Here is a 17,722-nt window from a genome sequence, read left to right on the forward strand (position 1 = left end):
TTCCTCCAGGGGCAGCTAAATGATGCCATAAAACTCTGCAGGGTATCGATCGTCCAGTGGCTCCAATTGTTATTTGGCTGTTAGGAAGCAAGACTGCCACAGATGTCAACATTGTAAAAGACGGAACATTTTAACGCTCTGTATCATCAGCCATACCAGAAAAGACTTTCACACGCGCATATAAGCGTGTAGTATGATAATGGATGGATGGCTATATGTTCTTGTACTTTTTTTAAGCTTTCTTATATCTTGTACTTTCTACACAAGTGGAGAGAGTGGAGGCCGAGCTACAATGCTAACTTAACACGCAAACATTTTGGTTGAACAAGAACCAAATATTTTGTTGTTGGTCGGTTACCCTTGCCGAGTACATCTGGTCATTTTTAGAACATATTGGCACGTTTGCGATTTAGGGAGTGACTGATTTTCATGGAAATGTGTCCGAGTGGCTGACAAGACGCGATCATTTTTGAAACAGTTTTGTTCTTAAAGAACAAAGTAGCTGTTTGTCTGTGGTGGAAAATGTCTCAAATGCATGAAAAGCCTTTGTTGGAATGACTCTCAAATCAGCAGTCTCTGCTCATTTCCAGAGTGCTGCTGCACCATAATGAAATCCTTGTGTAATAAAGAGAAATTAATTCAAAAGGCTTGTGTTTGCATGACAACGGTGCAAACAAATGCTCCACCGTGTCTAGGTGTTTATATTTTTGTCATGTTTTAAGGAGGTGGGAAAGAAAAAAAAAACATGCGCAGAGATCTTAATAAGTGAGACACTTTTAATCAAAGTTACTGACATGAATAACACAGAGGAACCAAAACACAGGAAGCAAAGTACACGAGAGGAGAATCCAGTCCAGAATATTGGGAGAAATATTAAAAATATTATTTTGTCTCCATCAATTAAAACTCTAATAAGCATCTAACACTTTTTTTATCACCTCAACTGCCTCCTGTATCACTAAAACTAATGTTGCTCAGGAATTAAACAGTGAAGACAGAAACAGGAAGTACTATCAGAAACATGTTCCCACACTCTGAGACACTGACTGGTATTGATCACATGTAAATGTTATTGATGGCCTCACTCTCGTCCGTCTGTATTGATCCGACTCCTCTCTTTGTCCTTACGCCTTCCAGCTGTCGGAGTTCTGTGGACGGGATCTTCTTGTTGCTTTCAGCGAGACGAATTTCTGCATCAGCATCGCTGAATCAGTGAGCGCTGTGATTTGCTTTTGCAACTCATGTTTTTGCATGTCGCTTTTGCAATTCACAGCGTTCACTTGCTTAAAGCAACATGCGTGATGCCATGGTGCGGCTTTGAGTTAATGTCATCTATTTTCTACACCTGAGCACCTGTGAACGACTTACTTTGATTCATAATACTTATGTTACGCTGCCAAACACCCATTTGTTTGCCTATACTGGATGCCAAATTAGATAAAACGAGAAACAAATGTGTGCCGTGTTGATTTACTGCAAGACCAAAACCTCTTTTTTGATCATGTGAAATAGAATTAACTGAAATATTGTGTGCATGAGAAAAAACATGCAACCTAACCGTTCCATAACCATTTGGCCATTAGCTGGAGCCAATGGAAGACGGTTGCCCCATGTTGGCCACTTCAGCTAACCTCCATTACATTCAGTCAATGGGTGGACATAAACCCAGGATGCAAAGGCACAATAAAAGCCCCTGTGCATATTATCTTAATCGAGTAGGTCTGTATTTCTTCATAAATTCCACTATTGTTTCATCAGCACTCTTTATGTGATTCATAAGTGGAAACATATTGAAATGTGTCTACTTTCATTTCAGGAGTGGTTTTTACATTTTCAGTCTTACTCAAATCGCTTACTTGCCAATGTCAATATGTAGCAGCGAATGTGTTGAAGACATTACACATTTGACATTTGGGTAAGTACGCTATCAGATCACTTTGAGGTTGGTATTTTTGCTATGAATATTTGTAGAGTCATTCTAAAGCGTGGCGTTAGCTTTTGGGCGGATTATCAAAGTCACCTTTCATCCAATGTGACTGAGCTGGAGTTATTTTTGAAAAGAACGATGGTCCAAAAATGTGTCTTACTCTCTAGATGTGCAGAGTTGGTGGAGATATTCCCAGCTGTAGCTGCAGGAAAAAGGTGAATCTACAAAGAACTGACTTCAACAGAAATGCACGTTAAGCATTTCTGATTTTTATTTGTACAAAAAGATGTAAAAACATGAACCACTTCACAAAAAAAAAATTCTACGTTGGTCTATTAAGCGATCTTCATTAAAGTTTGTGGTTGAAATGTGACAAAATGTGAAGGGTTTGTTTAATACGGTGCTATGTTCCATCACAGAAGTGAATCTAACCAGATTTTATTCTTAATTAATATGCCGTCCACTGACATGACTCTTACTGACTGTTTTAAAACCAGCCACAAGATCATCTTCTCTTACTCATGTTTAAATTGTTCAGCTGGGTGTTCTGCGATGCGTTTTTGTGCACGTCCTGTGGCATTTTTTTTTTATTTCCCTCCACTCTCTTCCACTCACAGGTGTTTCATTTGAAACGCCAGAGGGCGACGGCGAACCGCCTATCAGCCCCATTTAAACCCTGAAAACTGCGTCACAAAATTGGGCGGAGTGATCTCAATTTATATACTGAGGACTCGGAGCTTTGGGCGGACAGCGAAGGAAACATCTCAGCAACAAAGGGCAGGCTGGAGTTTGTTTACCTCACACGGTGGAGTTTCCACACGGACTATTCAGCCACTTTTCAACCACTTTTCCCGACTGACTCTGGAATATACTCGCTTGTTGACGTCTTTCCCCTCCACTTTTTTTATTTCTTTTTCGGGATTTATTGTCACCACTTTGGACGAGTGGACCAACATTAGAAGTCCCACAAACTTGCTTTCCCACTGTTTTTGAAGTTAGGGCCAATGTGTCAACGCATGTCAGTCTTGTGACTGACATGCACTCTTTAAGGTAAGTTTGGCAGCGCGAGCGAACAGTGAGCGCGCGCATTGTTCGTCACGCCGCTGTTTAATTGGAATAATATGATCCGCCGCTTCACGCCGGCTTTTCGGTGACTGCGCTGCAACCGCGGACACTTATCTGTTGTTTGTCTGTTTGCCATTCCTTTATTTAATGCAGCATCGTCATAATTATAATAGCAGTAATAATATGTGCATTTATGGTTTAATGAGTGCTTTATTAAACTTGTAGTTGGCCAAGTACTTTGAGTAACGCGTCCATAATCACATAATCGGCTTATTTCACGTTAGTTGCTGAAATAGTTGGAATGATACTTGAAGAAAATGATTGGGTAATTACTGTGCTTTTTTAAGCTCCCGTGTTTAAGAACGACACGCTCCAGCTCCACTTCTTTATTGACCCTTCAGGCGCAGGTCGGGTTACTCCGGGGGTAAAGGATTTTCGTTTATTGTTCCAAATGTTTATCGGTTTTTGTGGAAACTGTTCTTTATTTGCTAAAGAGAGAGAGAGAGTGGCATTTCTTTCTTTCCTTCCTTTTTTAAAAATAAAAGTTGCGTTTGCGGTGCGACGGAAAGCACTTTTGCGCAACAATTGCTTATTTTCCCCTTCTGGAATAATAGACACACTGATTATTTATGTCTAAGCATCTCTTTATACCTTAGGATTGCAGAGCAGAGCCGAGGTCACCGGGTTTAGGCAGTACAAGAAGTAACCAAGGATTAAAAAAACAACTTAAAAAACATTAAAATGCACTTGTCTTTTTGTGTGTAATTAGATCTGGCCATAGCGGGTAATTAGCGGTTGTTAACAACCGGTGGGAGGCGCACACGCACTGAAGCAGAATCAGAAGCTTGCGACTTCCGTATGAGCGCACCGCTTGAGCGGCGTACATATATATATGTTTCTCTTAATGTCGCAAACTGCATGCTTATGGCGCAACCTGAAATGTCGCATTTTCTTTCCGCCCCACAGCTTACATAAAAACACGCAAACAACTCCACTACAGAAGTGTACGGTGACGGCGGTAAAGTGCACTTTGGACGGATTTCCTTCGACATTTCATCACACGGTCGCTTGCTTTCCTTCCCTTTCCTCTGCCTGTTTTTCCTCTGTCTCCCCCCCCTCTCTCTCTCAGTGTGTGTGTGTGTGTGTGTGTGTGTGTGTGTGTGTGTGTGTGTATGCGTGTGCGCGCGCGTGTGTGTGTGCGTTGGCAGCCGCTGCCCGTGCGATCGAGTTGCTGCTTCGCTTTCCAGTTTCTCCTCGTGTTTGGATTCACGCACAGATCCTCGTGGGATTCGTAAAACAAAACAAAACAACAAAAAAGTTACTGTAATGTATCCACCAGGAGAGCGAGCGGCGCGTCCAGGTCAAGTGCAGTAGCCGTAGTGCGTAAGAGGAAATGGTTATTAAACTTGCGTCTGCGCATACAAACAGAAAGAGTTTGCGCTAAAGACAACACCACCTAAACACAATTTCTTGATTTTTTTTTTAATGCCAACCTGGAACAGAGGCGGATCGTTAAAGCTCGAAATCCAAAATTACAAATGAGTGAGATTACTGTTGTACTGAAGCTACACTTCTGAGATTTCATTTAATTTAGCATATTCTGGAGATACTGCAATAGGATCCCATTAAAAGCTTCCAGATTTGTCTCTTGAGGCGGGTTCGTTTCAGGTTGACTGCCTGTGACGCAGTTAAAGTCACCCCAGCCGCTTCCTATATGTCGGATTTGGGTTTTTTTTTTTTCCTACCCAGCAAAAAATAAAAAAATAAACAAAGACTTGCCATAATCAGCAATTTCTGACAAACAATAGATACTCGCTGGACGTCAGTTTTGGAACAGGAAACTGGGTTTTACCGCTTGTGCTGGGAAAAAATATGCTGTAGGAATCAGGTGCTGTGGACGTCGATGAAAATAATCCGGACAGGCCCCACAGGTGGAGCACCGACTTCCCTGATGTAGAAACACTAGAAAGGTCAGCGCGCTATTAAACGAATAGTGTAAAAAAAAAAAAAAAAAAACACGCTGCGATTCCGCATTTCTAAAAATAAAGAATTGCAGAACAAAGTCCAGTCGTGACACAGCAAGTTGCGCTGCATGCGCAGCTGCGGCTCCCAAAACCACGCAGCACAGACGCGCAGAGGGGCTGTTGTAGCCGGGCAGAGGGGATGAAAGCCCACGCTCACGGTGACGCTCTGTTCATCCAACAGACCGCCAAATCTGCTCGATGGCTCGACCGAAGTAACGCCAGCAGAGGGGACCGGCGGAGACCCAGCATCGTCAGCGCGAACACCACGTTCCTCGAAGCACACAGAGCGGAGCTGCGCGCCGCAGGCGGGCGCCTCCACAGCCGGGGGAGGAGGAGGAGGGGGAGGAGGAGGAAGAGGGGAGCCGGATTCGGACTCGCCGCCGTGCTCCGTGAGCCCGGCCAGTTTAGACGTCTTTCGAAGCAGGTCGATATTTCGCCCTCCCCGCCGCTCGTCCAGCGGATACTTCTCCTTTGACTGCGACTCGCTGCCGAGCTCCCCGCTCTCTCCGCACCCAGTGACGGCTGACAAAGCCACGCAGACCCCCAGCCCCACCGGCCAGGTGATGAACCACGCCCTGCAGCGAATGGCTGTGGAGCACGGTGGACTCGGGCTGCACGGTGAGCAAACTTCAGTGCACTGTAAAAAAAAAAGAAGAAAAAAAAAAGAGGTAGGGGCGGGAAATTTAGAAGATCATTCAGTTTTAAACATTATATTTTATATTATGATTAAGCATGCTAGTTTGTAGATGGGGTGGGTGTACAGGGAAGGCTGAAATAGCAACGAAGAAGAAGAACGAGCCAACTGAGCCCAGACCTCTTATTGTGATCACTCTGTTCACCTGGTTTTGTCCTACTGTGTTAAAACAGAACAATAATAAAATAAAAATAAATGGTCAGACTTTAAAGCATCAGATATTAGTGAAACAACATCTGACTTGTTAATTGATATTAACAAGTCGGCAGATACACCTTCTGTGAGGCATAAGAATGAATAATGCACCGATGTGTAAAAGTTGTTACTGTTACGGCCGATAATCAATATTTACCAATACATATATATATCCACCATTCTTCCAACATCTTGAAAAGAACAACCACACCACTGACTTCCCCACTGCATCTCTGCTTCAGTTAAACTCCCCACAGTCCTGCTTCCTCACTATCACAGTCACATGACCAAACAAATACCACATGACCAGCCTCCTCTCCCTGCCTCAGCTTTATGTATCAGGCCAATACCGATGTTAGTGCCGATATATCATGCATCCATGTTAAGAATCTCAGCTCGTGAGTAAGTTTGACTTTAGCATTAGCGCTGCCGCTAATCTGGCTAAAGCTTGAAACGAGCTTAAATTGTTGCTTGTCTACAGGAACTTGGTTCATACATTCCTAACAACCCTTATGAAAATTAGCTTTAAATTTCTCTGCTGGACACTACACATGAGAAGAAAAATGTACTATTATTAAAATTTAAATAATCCGTTGGCTAATATTTGATGTCCTCCAAAATGTCTCTGCATAGTGTAAGTTGCCACTAAAATAAACAATTAACTCAAATAACCTGTGAAATTCTCAGAACTTTCCTTTCCTTAAATTGTGATTATTTGGGCTAAAGATGACAAGTGTTGCTTAGGGGGGAAAGAAAACAATCTGCTTTGCACGTGAAAGCCAGAGACCTGACTGCGCAATACAGGCTGCTTCAGATGTTTTCACTGACTGCAGTTTTTGTGTGGGTGTGCAGCAACATGCGAAACCAGACAGAAGCCTGACGCCCGCTCCTCAAGCGCTTCTTCATCAGAGTTTTGGAGGGGCTGATATTGATATTGATAGTAAATACATGAACAACTCTCAAGAAACGTTTTTCTTTTTTTTTTTTTTTTTGCCTGTTTTGTCTGTTGGAGTTTTCCTCGTGAGGGATGACTGGATTTTCCACTAATGCGTTTGCAACTCTGTCAGATGAGTGAGTAACACTCACGCTTTTACACATTCTGGTTTATTGACTAATACTTGGCTCAGGTCAGCCTGTTGGCTCACTGAGGAACCTCTGACAAACTCAGGCAGAAACATGTATCCTCCCCTGATTCCCTCATGTTGCCCATGCCGCTTTTACACAGAAATTCCCAACTCAATGTGAAAGGAAAAGAGGAAAAAGGGGGAGGGAGGCGGGGGCTGTTCTGTTAATATTACTCACCCTAAGGTAACTCATCAGTCATTATAACAAAAAGAGAAACAGACCAACCCATTTTGCCTTGTGTCCTCCCAGTGCAACTGATGATTCAGCAGTTTTCTCGTGCGACTTCCATCGCTAAAAAAAAAAAGAGTAGGATATGATGATGATTATTGTTATTATTATTATTATTATTATTATTATTACTACTACTACATAGATCGTTTCTTTTTAAAATCAATAAGTAAATCCGACGTGGCATAGCAGGTTTTACCGCATTGTTCTCTGGAGTCCAGCGCTCCATTTAAACTGCGGTTTGCTCAAGATGCACCGTAAGACATTTTGGTGTAACAAAAGGAGCACACTTCCTCTTTAACACCGGATGAAAAGCGCACACCTAAAGATGACCTGCACAAACGTTTTGGTTAAATGGGGAAAGAAGACAACAGAGTCTCCGAAGACACAGACGAGCTGCTTGGAAGATCGGAGGAAAGGGTGTATCAGCTGACACTTTTTAGGAAGTGTTTGTCATTTGAGTCCAGTACTCAAACCTTTTGTTTCTTTGTTCACCTAATTCTTTCAGTGGGAACGCGAGACGTCTGATGTATAAATTAGTCTGACAGGACATCCTGCTGACTTTAACCTGCCGGTTACAAGGTCAGGTGCAGTGTAAGGGCCGTGTGATGTCTGGTTTCCCTGGGATTACTTCATGGTGTAACCATTCCCAGAGGCTAAATAATCTGACAAGCATTGTTAGCAGCAGGTATCGTAGGACAGAGCTGTTATTGTATCACCATTTGTGGTCACATGTCACTTCCCTCTCTTTGTGTAAATAAGCACCTATGCCACACAGTCAGCTGTGGTGGGTAGCAATCTGGATCTCAGTGATTTTTATTTATTTATTTTTTTTCTTCTCTGTCCCAAATGATATTAAGCGGAAGCATTGCCGTAGATTTACATGCCAACACATTCAGGATTCAGCAAGCCTGTCTTAGTGGCTGCACATATTTGAGTAATGTAGGTTTTTATCATGTAACACATGTGGTTAGAGACTGATGCAAAGCAAGCAGAAGATGACGGATCTGTGAATTTTGCAGAGTGTGTTCACTAGTGAAACAAAGGTTTCAGTTTGAAACTCCGGAGAATTAAGAAGAAAAGCTGAAGAAGGAGGCAATGCTGAGTCAGCAAAAAAAGGCGACTGCTTTTCTTGTCTCAGTTGAAATCTTACTGTGCTCCCATGCGAGCGGAGAGCCAAATTTATTTTCTTTCTTGCTTTATTCTAATGCCCTAAAAAAAAATAGCTGTCAGCTTGTCAGCGGAGGATTGACAAAGTTCTTCCTCTCGTTTAAATTGCTTTGTCGTTCTCATCGTACAAGTGAATGTGTCGAGATCTCAGGGATGTAGACTTCCAAGACGTGCGGCTGGGATGGTGGAATCAATGGGGCGTGGCCTATAGCGCGCAATGTACAATAACGGAGATGAATTTTGCAATATCCACATGACTTATGATAAATAAACAAGTAATTTAACAAAGTTAGTGTATTTCTGACAAGCTCACCAAACACTTTACCTTCTAAAAGATTTCTAGGTGGCAAAAGGTCACCAAATATGCATAAGAATCCTTAGATAATTAGCTAACACTTACTGTGGTCAAATATGTTCTTTTGTGATATGCGTGTTACATACAAATTTACAACATATCGTGAAGCTGTTTTTGCATGATGCTCTTCTGAGCTACATATTTTGTGTTGAGACTCCGTGTGGAAAACATGTGTAGCTCACACCTTAAAGGTGTTAAAGTAAGTACTGGCTGTATTTAGATCGCCTCAGTGTCAGGATGACAGGACACGACATCAAAAACTGATGGATTTTTCAGGTTGTATCGTTTTTAAACACCAAAAGAGGCATGACGTGGAAAAAGTTGCTTTTTTTTTGTTATTATTGTCTTACAGCAGCCAGTGAAGTGTTTCACGGAGTTTCAGCAGTTCTCATGGTCCTTCTGATTCTGTTTTTGTGTTTGTTGTTTGGTTCGATTGAAAAACAGAGCGAAGCACGCAAGGCTGTCACCTCCAGCAATAAAGATCGAAAATAGTGCTCCAGTGGACTTGTTTATATCGGCATCATCTACAATAGAAGACCTTTTAAGTGCTGTGCTGCTGGCTAAAGTTGCAGTCTGTGTTGACTGGTATCTTGGTAACAAAACTTGAGGCAAAAATAGGGCAAAAAAACAGCAAATATTTGGAAACAAGCCGTGAAGGAAAAGCCCTAAGAATATAGAGGGATCCTCTCGGATTTCACAAATGCTGCACAAACAAACATTTTACTGTGCATTAGGCATGAATGGTTACATTTAAGTTCACAACGAATCAACTGAGATTGAATTATGTCTATGCATATCTCTGTGTTTATTCTAGAGATACAGTTGTGCTATCTCCAGATGCTAACAGAAAACCGTAAGAAGCGTCAGGGTGTTGTACTCTCTAAAAGAGAAGAGAAAAGAGAAAATATAATACAAGTGATTAGCTTAACTGATATCCTTGTGTCTCTTTTATTTTGTTTTTTCTTTTCCAGCCAGACAGATAGTAATCGGAAGAAACCAGCTCGCATCTGTGCACAGGTCACTCATTAATTGCGCATGCTAAGCAGTCAAAATAGCCCTGCATCTCTTTTGTGTGACCCAGACGGAAACTGTATGCATCTCAGGCAGTCGGCTTTGTCCATGACAATGTTCAACAGATAAAAACACACGCACAGTGCTGCAGCATGTCATGTGTTGTCGCCAGCGCGCAATAAAGGCTTCAGATATGAAGAATGTTTCCTTGTTTGCGTATCGGATGCCAAAAAGTACCGTAAGAAGGATCAGTTTATCTTCTTCTTGTCAGAGTTCAGTTTCTCTGCACTTCCTCATGCAGCAGCAGGAAGAAAACACAATAGTTGGCTGTCTAGAGACTCAAAGTGAAGCTGGGTGGAACATTTTTGTTTTGTTTTTGTTTTTTTACTTGACATGAACACCTTCGTAATAGAAGAACCAAACAAACAAATACCTACATAGATTGGGTGATCAGTTTTGATTTGAGCTGATAAATCAGTATAAAATAAACCCACATGCTTAATTGGACTAATGTGTAATCAGTTTTCATATTCAGTCTGGGTAACTCTTTTGAATTTGGACTTCTTCTATAACAGATTTAATTCACAACAAAGTTGTAAACATTTTTTTGGACATTTGGTTCCCTTTGGAACAAAAGGGCAAAGTTGTTGAGTATTTTTGTATTCTTTCAAATAGGCATATTTTTATGATCACGCCAAACATTGCTCGTATTGGTTCTCTGCCCTGGACAACATGAACATGGGGGTGCCATTAGCGCCAACACACAGTGTGCTCTTTAAAATAAGTTTTTTCCCTTAAGAGACTGTTTCTTCTACTTGTTTACATGTCAAGTCAATGTGAAGCTTTCCCAGCCACGGCTGGCGACTGATGCTGAACCTGGTGTCCGATTCACCGCTTTTGACACTAATTTAATGATCTAGTTCTTCGTTTAAAAATCAGCTAAAGGTGCAAACATCTCTTGGGTTCTTTTCGAATTGGGTAAAACATTTTTCATGCAGCTTAATCACATTTTGAATTAATCCTCCCTCTGGATAATTTGTTGCAATGCTGATCAAATCTACAACTAATTTATAAATGCTGAAGATTTTTTGCTGATTTTGACACTTTTGGAACCCTTACATGCTGTGCATTTGATATGTAACAGATCATTTTGCTTTGCTTAACTCTGCTTTGTATGGTTATAATTTCTTTGCGCTCTGAAGCATTTCAATTGTTCACTGTTTACAAGGCATATATTTGAGCGAATTGACAAATGCTTGTCTTCAGTTTCCAGCAATGATGACACATTCTGAGCCTTTGCAATTTTTCCATGTCTCCTGATTAAAACCGTCTTAGCCATACTTCAGTAGCGCCTGATGGATTTATCGCTGAATCAGTAGCTTCAATATTGAAGGATGTTAGAAATATTAAGTCTGGGTTTCATAACGGCGCGAATGAGTCATAAGCGGAGATCGGTAAGAGGTCAGAGCCTTTCATACTCATACTGTAGTTCAGACTGAAAATATAACAGATAAACCACAAAAACAAACTCAAACACACACACACACACACACGGATGCAGAGATACAAACGTGCTTACACGGTCAGCTGGTGTGTTTTTTTTTCTATCACAACTGTCAAAGACAAATTTTACATGTTATATTGTAAGTAAGTAAATAATAAATATATTTTAAATATAAGTAAATAATAAATATATTTTATATTATCCATTTCCTAGAACACACAGTGGCATGTTTGTCAGAGTACATCTACAAACTCCAATGTATTTTATTGGGATTTTAGGTGTCGGATCAACACCAAACAGTGTGTAATTGTGAAATGAAAAGAAAATACATGGTACATGGTATACGATACTACCACTGCTAATAAAAAGAGATGTACTCAGTCCACTCTTTTGGATGATATCCAAAAATACAATTCAGTGCCACCACTTACCTGTAGAAGTCACGTGTGTGGTAAAATCTCAATAACGTACACTTAAGTTTGTGGTTGTAATGTGAGAAAACAGAAAAAAAGACTGAAGGTGTCTGAATACCTTAGCAATGTGATGCTAACTATAAATGTAGAAGAAAATGTTCTGTGACCCAGAATAGCACTGGGTCACCCATAAGTCAAACGGAGAAGCCATTGAACATCATATAGAGCTTTGTAGAAGCATCCACTGAGCTTAGTTCCTCTGTGGTTTCCTTTAATGCAAGGAGTCATATTTAAAATATGTCAGTGCTCAGGTTGACTTGGTTTTCAAGTCTAAACCCCCGACCACAGATCCTCTGTGATAACGTATTTTTCATGTTTCACTTAAATGAATCATAGTTGAGCGAACTATAAATTTAACAGGGAAGCTCTCGTCTTAACACCTAATCACTGCAGAAAATGCTGCTTTTGACTGTTCTGACTCATAATGTTCCACGTTACGGTTTTGCGAATATGCTGAAAAAACTACTGTGTTTTCTGCTCTCTGTTTCAGGGCACTCTCCCAACCACTATAGCACTATTAACGCGGCGCGGGATATGCAGTCAGAAAACTTTGGTCGTCAACTCCGTGCTATTGGAGATGACTACAACAACCACCTGATGGTAAGGGTAAGAGTCAAACTCTTCTCAATGTAAAGTTTTGTGCAATACATCCGTAACTGTATCTAAATTATTTGAGCGCTGGTGAACTTAACCCCTCACTTCCTGATTTTTATTATTATTATTATTATTATTATTATTATTATTTTTTTTTTAAATGAGGTATTTGCTTTTGCTTGGCAGTTTTTGCTGCTAAAGAGATTTTTCAGATATTTTTTTTCCTTTTTCATCGTTACAGTATTTTAATTAGTAAGGTTTGTTAGTTTGAATATGACTAAATCAGCTGCCTGAATTAATGCAAAGTTAAGGTATGAGGCAGATTAGGGACATTAGGCATAATTGGGAATAAAAGTAACTAAGTAATTTTGCTGGTAGTGAGTGGCTCCGTGAATTAAAGTTATCTAAATTATTTGAGCGCTGGTGAACTTAACCCCTCACTTCCTAATTTTATTCAAAGGTATTTTTTTTTTAAATGAGGTATTTTCTTTTGCTCGGCAGTTTTTGCTGCTAAACAGATTGTTCAGATTTTTTTTCATCATTACAGTATTTTAATTAGTAAGGTTTGTTAGTTTGCATATGACTATTGAATATTCAACTGCCTGAATTAATGCAGAGTTAAGATATGATGCAATTTAGGGACATTAGGCATTATTGGGAATAATAGTAACTAAACAACATTGCTGCTAGTGAGTTGCTAAGTGAATTAAAGGGAAGCTTTGAAAAGGGAAAAACTTGTGCTATTAACAATATGGATGAATTATTTTTGAATCTGTTACTCACCAAGAGTTTTGAAGATTTGATATGTTTTTGAACATCATCACTGTGCTTCAAACAGATTGGGATAATGCTAAGCCACTAGGCTGCACACACCCAGGTATTTCTGTGTCCTTTTTTTGCAATAACAAAACTGTTTATTTATCATTATTTATTATATGCAGTGATACAGGCAGAATAGATGGCATGCATTTGAGGACAAACGTTTATTTTCATCATCTAATACTTGAGACTTGACTAAAACTTATGAACTTATGATGACTAAATTAATGAAAGCTGTGACCAGTCAGTATTTTAGCTAAGCTAGCTAATGGTAATGAAAACACTGGCCCTTCAATCACAACCTGATTATGATCAGCAGAATCATAATTCAGCAGAAATTAAACATTCACAGAAAAGACAAGGGGGAAAAAAGAGACGAGATGCTGTTTCTTCATTTAACCATCTAGTTTTAAGCAGTGAAAACAAAGTCAAAAGCAAAACATTGTGGCACAAATTGTGGTGCAAATACCAAATTATTTGCGCAGCACGTTAAGCTGCTTATATCCTAGCTGTCAGGGATGGAGATGAAGCAAAGTGTTCACAGATGCTGAAACCAAATCTCAGTGCCGGTTTACCTCTGCCGCGTTGCATTGTTTGTCACCTTGTGGCATCAGTGTGACTGACACACTTTTCCTTCATACTTTGCCCTATTTCTTAAAACTCTCTTCTGCAGTAATCCAAAAATAGATAAGTCATTTAGCTCCTGTCTCCGATTGTGACATGAAATTACAGTTGCATTAGCCTGACAATTACTTCCTTGAAGACATGATTACATTATCAGAGGGAGCATATAACCACTGAATAGACTCCGTTGTAAATTTGAATAGCCGCAGTAAGACTCGATTTCCTCTTGGCTTCTGATTCCTTGGCAACGTTTCTGCATGTTGCATCATCAGAGATTTACTTATTGTCAAAGGGCAGACTAGCAAACTGGAAAATGCGGAGATGAAGGGGTAGAGAAGAGTCTGTGCTCATTTAAATTCACTTTAATCTCATCAGAGTAGTGAGCTGAAACGTAAAAGTCAGGAAAATGCACGACAGGAGTTTTATATCCCTCTGAAGAGCTTAAAAAGCCCCCATAGTGTCAGAAGCTTAACATCTAGAAAGCTTTAAGTCTGCATCTCAGCAGTTTGATGCATCACAAATGTGCTTCCACCTATTTTGTTTAGTGTCTGATTTGGTAATGAGCAGCATCAGGAGAATTAACCCGTTAGATGTTTTTCTTAATCGCACCTCTTGTAAAATCCCAAAAAACCAGAACATGTTTCTGTGGCCCATATTCATAATGTTGGCTTGTGTTTCTAACAATTTGTGTGCAAACAAATTCTACATGCAATATATGTGAAGGAAATGAAACCCAGTGACCTATTTTGTGGATTATTGGTTGGATTGTCTGTTTGAGGCGTTAAATAATCATTTATCATTTCAGTGGAGTTAAATCTGATCAGTGGTGATGGTTACACCTCACTTGATGCACTTTCCAGTTGCATATCAATAGCAAGCATGAAGAATGTTTTGTTTTTGCACCAAAAAAGAAAGGAAAAGTCTGAAATTGGAAAAAACCCTGAAAAAATAAGAAATTGTAATAAAACCTGTCACCTGGTGCACACTGTCCAACTCCATCATTCTTTGGTTTTGAGCAGCAAATCCCAGCAGGCATTAGGAATCTCATGTAAAATTACACAACCTTGAAATAAGTAGAACTTCAATTTGAAAAAACAAGGTTTATTTTGAAAGACCTTTTCTGGTCACACTACCTGTGTATTCTTTACAAATGTGCGCAAAAAAAAACACAATTTCGCAACTACAGTGTTTCCACAACATATGAAACGCGATTAAAATCACACATGAATAAGTTTGTTCTCGCGATAAGTCTTCAAAAAACTTGCTGTGACAACATCCTCCTACCACTTCCTGTTGTCTTCTTCATATTTTCCGGCAGTAGTAACATCCGGTCGTTCGTCACATGACTTGTGTGATTCAAAAAAAGTGTTGCCTTTTCATTTTTGTAAAATACACACAATTTGACACAGCCAAACAAACTACTTCATCATAAAGCAAAAATTTTTATATGAAATGAATTTTTTTGTGAGTTTATTTTTTTTCTTTGGAAATTTGTGTAATTACATGGCCAAAGGAAATGCAGCTAAAGATAACTTAAAATCCTTGGGTTTGAATAGGAATTGAATTTTGGAATATTGGCACTTTTATTTTGAAAAATAAATGTTGATTCTCTTGTTGAATTTTTAACGTAGACCTGTAAGGGTTTTGAAACCTACTTCTAATCAATGTAAAACTGAATCTTTTCTTATCTGCTATTCCCTATTAGTTTATCCCCTGTTTTCATGTTTTACAACTTAAAACACAACGCTCAGTTGCACATTTTTTATCACTACTACTTAGTGCTCTAACATCAGGACGAATGTAATGTGATCCTTATGTGGAAGATTTCCTGGACTGGTGTTTGGTACGTGATAAGAGTCATGCAAGGCCAGGCTGCTTGTTAACTTCACTGCTGTGATTCAAATGGTCACCAAACGCAGGCAGAAGGGTGGATGAATGTGAGTCAGCACCTAGTCACATTTAGCAAGTTGGGGGACGGGGGGCAAAATCTGAAGTGCGTCTATATGTGTGTGTGAGCGTGCTTGTCTTTGTGGCAAACCTAATTTGAACATGGCTGCAGAGTTATCTGGCGTGTGCGCATGCATGTGTGCTCGTTCTTGCTGTAGAACACTGAAGAGGCACAGATAAGAAAGCGGAACAAGGAGACTCGTTCCTTGTTTTCTGGCAGGCAAAGTTACACATCGTTTGACAAATCACTGCTGCACAGCACGTTTCAGGCTGATCGCTTTTAATCACTTGCTAGGTAATGCAACCTTCCTAAAATGTAAATTTGACTAACACTTTTAATTATTTAGCTATGACGTGTTCAGTTACATTCACTCCCAGTGGATTTGGTTTAAATTTGAATAAAAAGACAGCACCACCTTTGATTGAATCCTGCGCTTTTGAAGCAAAGTAGGATGAAAAGATGTGAACCAAGCTTTGCGTTTAACTGCAGACTACATTCTTCCCCATCTGGATGTTACAAACCACAAGCTGTTCCGTGACCTTCTTCAGGTCTTGACCTCTTAAACAGCTATACCACAACGATTACTTAATCACTGAGCAATCTGCATAGGCTATAAACCCATGACAGCATGAGTCACTGTCATCTTAAAGCCAGTAAAATCTCTATGGTTTTCCCAAGTATCACTTGACTTAAGGTGAGTCACAATTTCTTGTGTGAACTCAGGCACAGAAGAAGTCGTACTCTTGGTAGCCTGACCTGAGTAGTGAAGAAATATGAAAGAAAAACTCATCAGAAAAACTTAGGCAATCCCATGAACTAAGCAGGCCCACCACATTGGCTTATTCATGTCTGGCCCTTGTGCTGATGTGCTGTTCTTTTCAACAGTGGTCCCCAGTTTCCTATATTTTTCCTTTGTAGCAAAGCAGTTCCTTCTTTCAACACATTTTCATAGCAGATTTTCATCTGTTTTGGAAGATCTAATCGTAGGGCCTTTTTATGTTTTAGGAAAGACAGAAAAACAGTGAAGCTATAAAATTATATCCCTATTCTCACTGACAACAAAACGTGCTTTAATATTTTTTTTTTCTGATTTGTTGTAATAAGGACATTTCAGAACGTTTTTATTTTTTGTGATGTACCAAGAAATCAACTCGCAATCCTCAACAGCTCTGGCAGCTGGAAACTCAAAAAGTTCCGTCTTTTTCAGGTCAGTGAATGCACCATAACGGGTCTCACCAATGTTAACATCATTTGTTATGGAGGTACTTAACAAGTGAAATCATGTACAAGAAATATTGTGATTAATTCCTGCAAGAGAGTGAGAAAGAACAAGACTTCAGCAGATAACAGGAAGGCTGAACAGATACTGCAAAGTTGACAGGACTGTTGGAGAAAAAAATGAGCTCTTTCCCCTATTATTTTACTTATTTTTTGTCAAAAAAAAAGTAAAATAAGAATCAACAAACCAATAATATGTTCATAGGCCTGTCACAGTAAACAATAAATCAATTAATTGCATGATAAATTAAGACAAGTTTAATAATTTCCATTTGCATGATTTATTGTTTTTCTCTTTCTACCAAAAACTGGATGGTAAAAGTCTTCAAACCGGTGTTTTGGTCTTAACTAGCCCTTTCTTTGAAGGACAGTTTTGTTTACAGAAACGTCATAATTCATTTTATTATTATTTTTTTGCTGTTATTAATTTTGCACATTTAAAATGTCTTCCAGTTCCAGTGTTAAATGTTCACTAAAATGTAAAGTTTATTAATCTTTGAGAATGTGCTTATGTCTTTGAGAATTATTATGCCTTGACCGCCATATAGCTTGAAAGTTGTCTCAAAGCAATAATGCTATTGTTTTTCACGAAAACGTCTGGGGTGAATTTATCGTCCAGTGAAATTTGTTGTCGTGACAGGTCTAGATGTTTCTCTGAGTGCAGAGAGTGATCTGATTTGTTTTAGAT

General features: G+C 39.6%; 1 protein-coding gene and 1 long non-coding RNA gene across 4 annotated transcripts in view; one reads left to right on the plus strand and one right to left on the minus strand.

Annotated features, from left to right (window-relative positions):
• Nucleotides 1–758: 758 nt before the first annotated feature.
• The window catches only part of LOC106907758 (uncharacterized), a 172,582-nt gene continuing 155,618 nt past the window's right edge, over nucleotides 759–17,722 (minus strand). Inside the window, exons 5-6 of one of the 2 annotated variants that reach the window (XR_015765465.1) lie at nucleotides 7,256–7,321; nucleotides 759–5,653 (exon numbers count right to left, since the gene is read on the minus strand). This is a non-coding gene — a long non-coding RNA (uncharacterized LOC106907758). The remainder of the gene's footprint in view (nucleotides 5,654–7,255; nucleotides 7,322–17,722) is intronic. The other variant, XR_015765466.1, reaches the window with a different exon arrangement.
• The window catches only part of bcl2l11 (BCL2 like 11), a 32,620-nt gene continuing 17,741 nt past the window's right edge, over nucleotides 2,844–17,722 (plus strand). Inside the window, exons 1-3 of one of the 2 annotated variants that reach the window (XM_015008582.2) lie at nucleotides 2,844–2,977; nucleotides 5,198–5,634; nucleotides 12,262–12,377. In XM_015008582.2, the coding sequence (XP_014864068.1) occupies nucleotides 2,964–2,977; nucleotides 5,198–5,634; nucleotides 12,262–12,377 (567 nt within the window). In that variant the 5' untranslated portion in view covers nucleotides 2,844–2,963. The remainder of the gene's footprint in view (nucleotides 2,978–5,197; nucleotides 5,635–12,261; nucleotides 12,378–17,722) is intronic. The other variant, XM_015008583.2, reaches the window with a different exon arrangement.

This window comes from Poecilia mexicana, unplaced genomic scaffold, assembly GCF_051168715.1.
Source record: "Poecilia mexicana isolate PSO_F unplaced genomic scaffold, ASM5116871v1 scaffold_15, whole genome shotgun sequence".
Classification (NCBI taxonomy): Eukaryota; Metazoa; Chordata; class Actinopteri; order Cyprinodontiformes; family Poeciliidae; genus Poecilia; species Poecilia mexicana.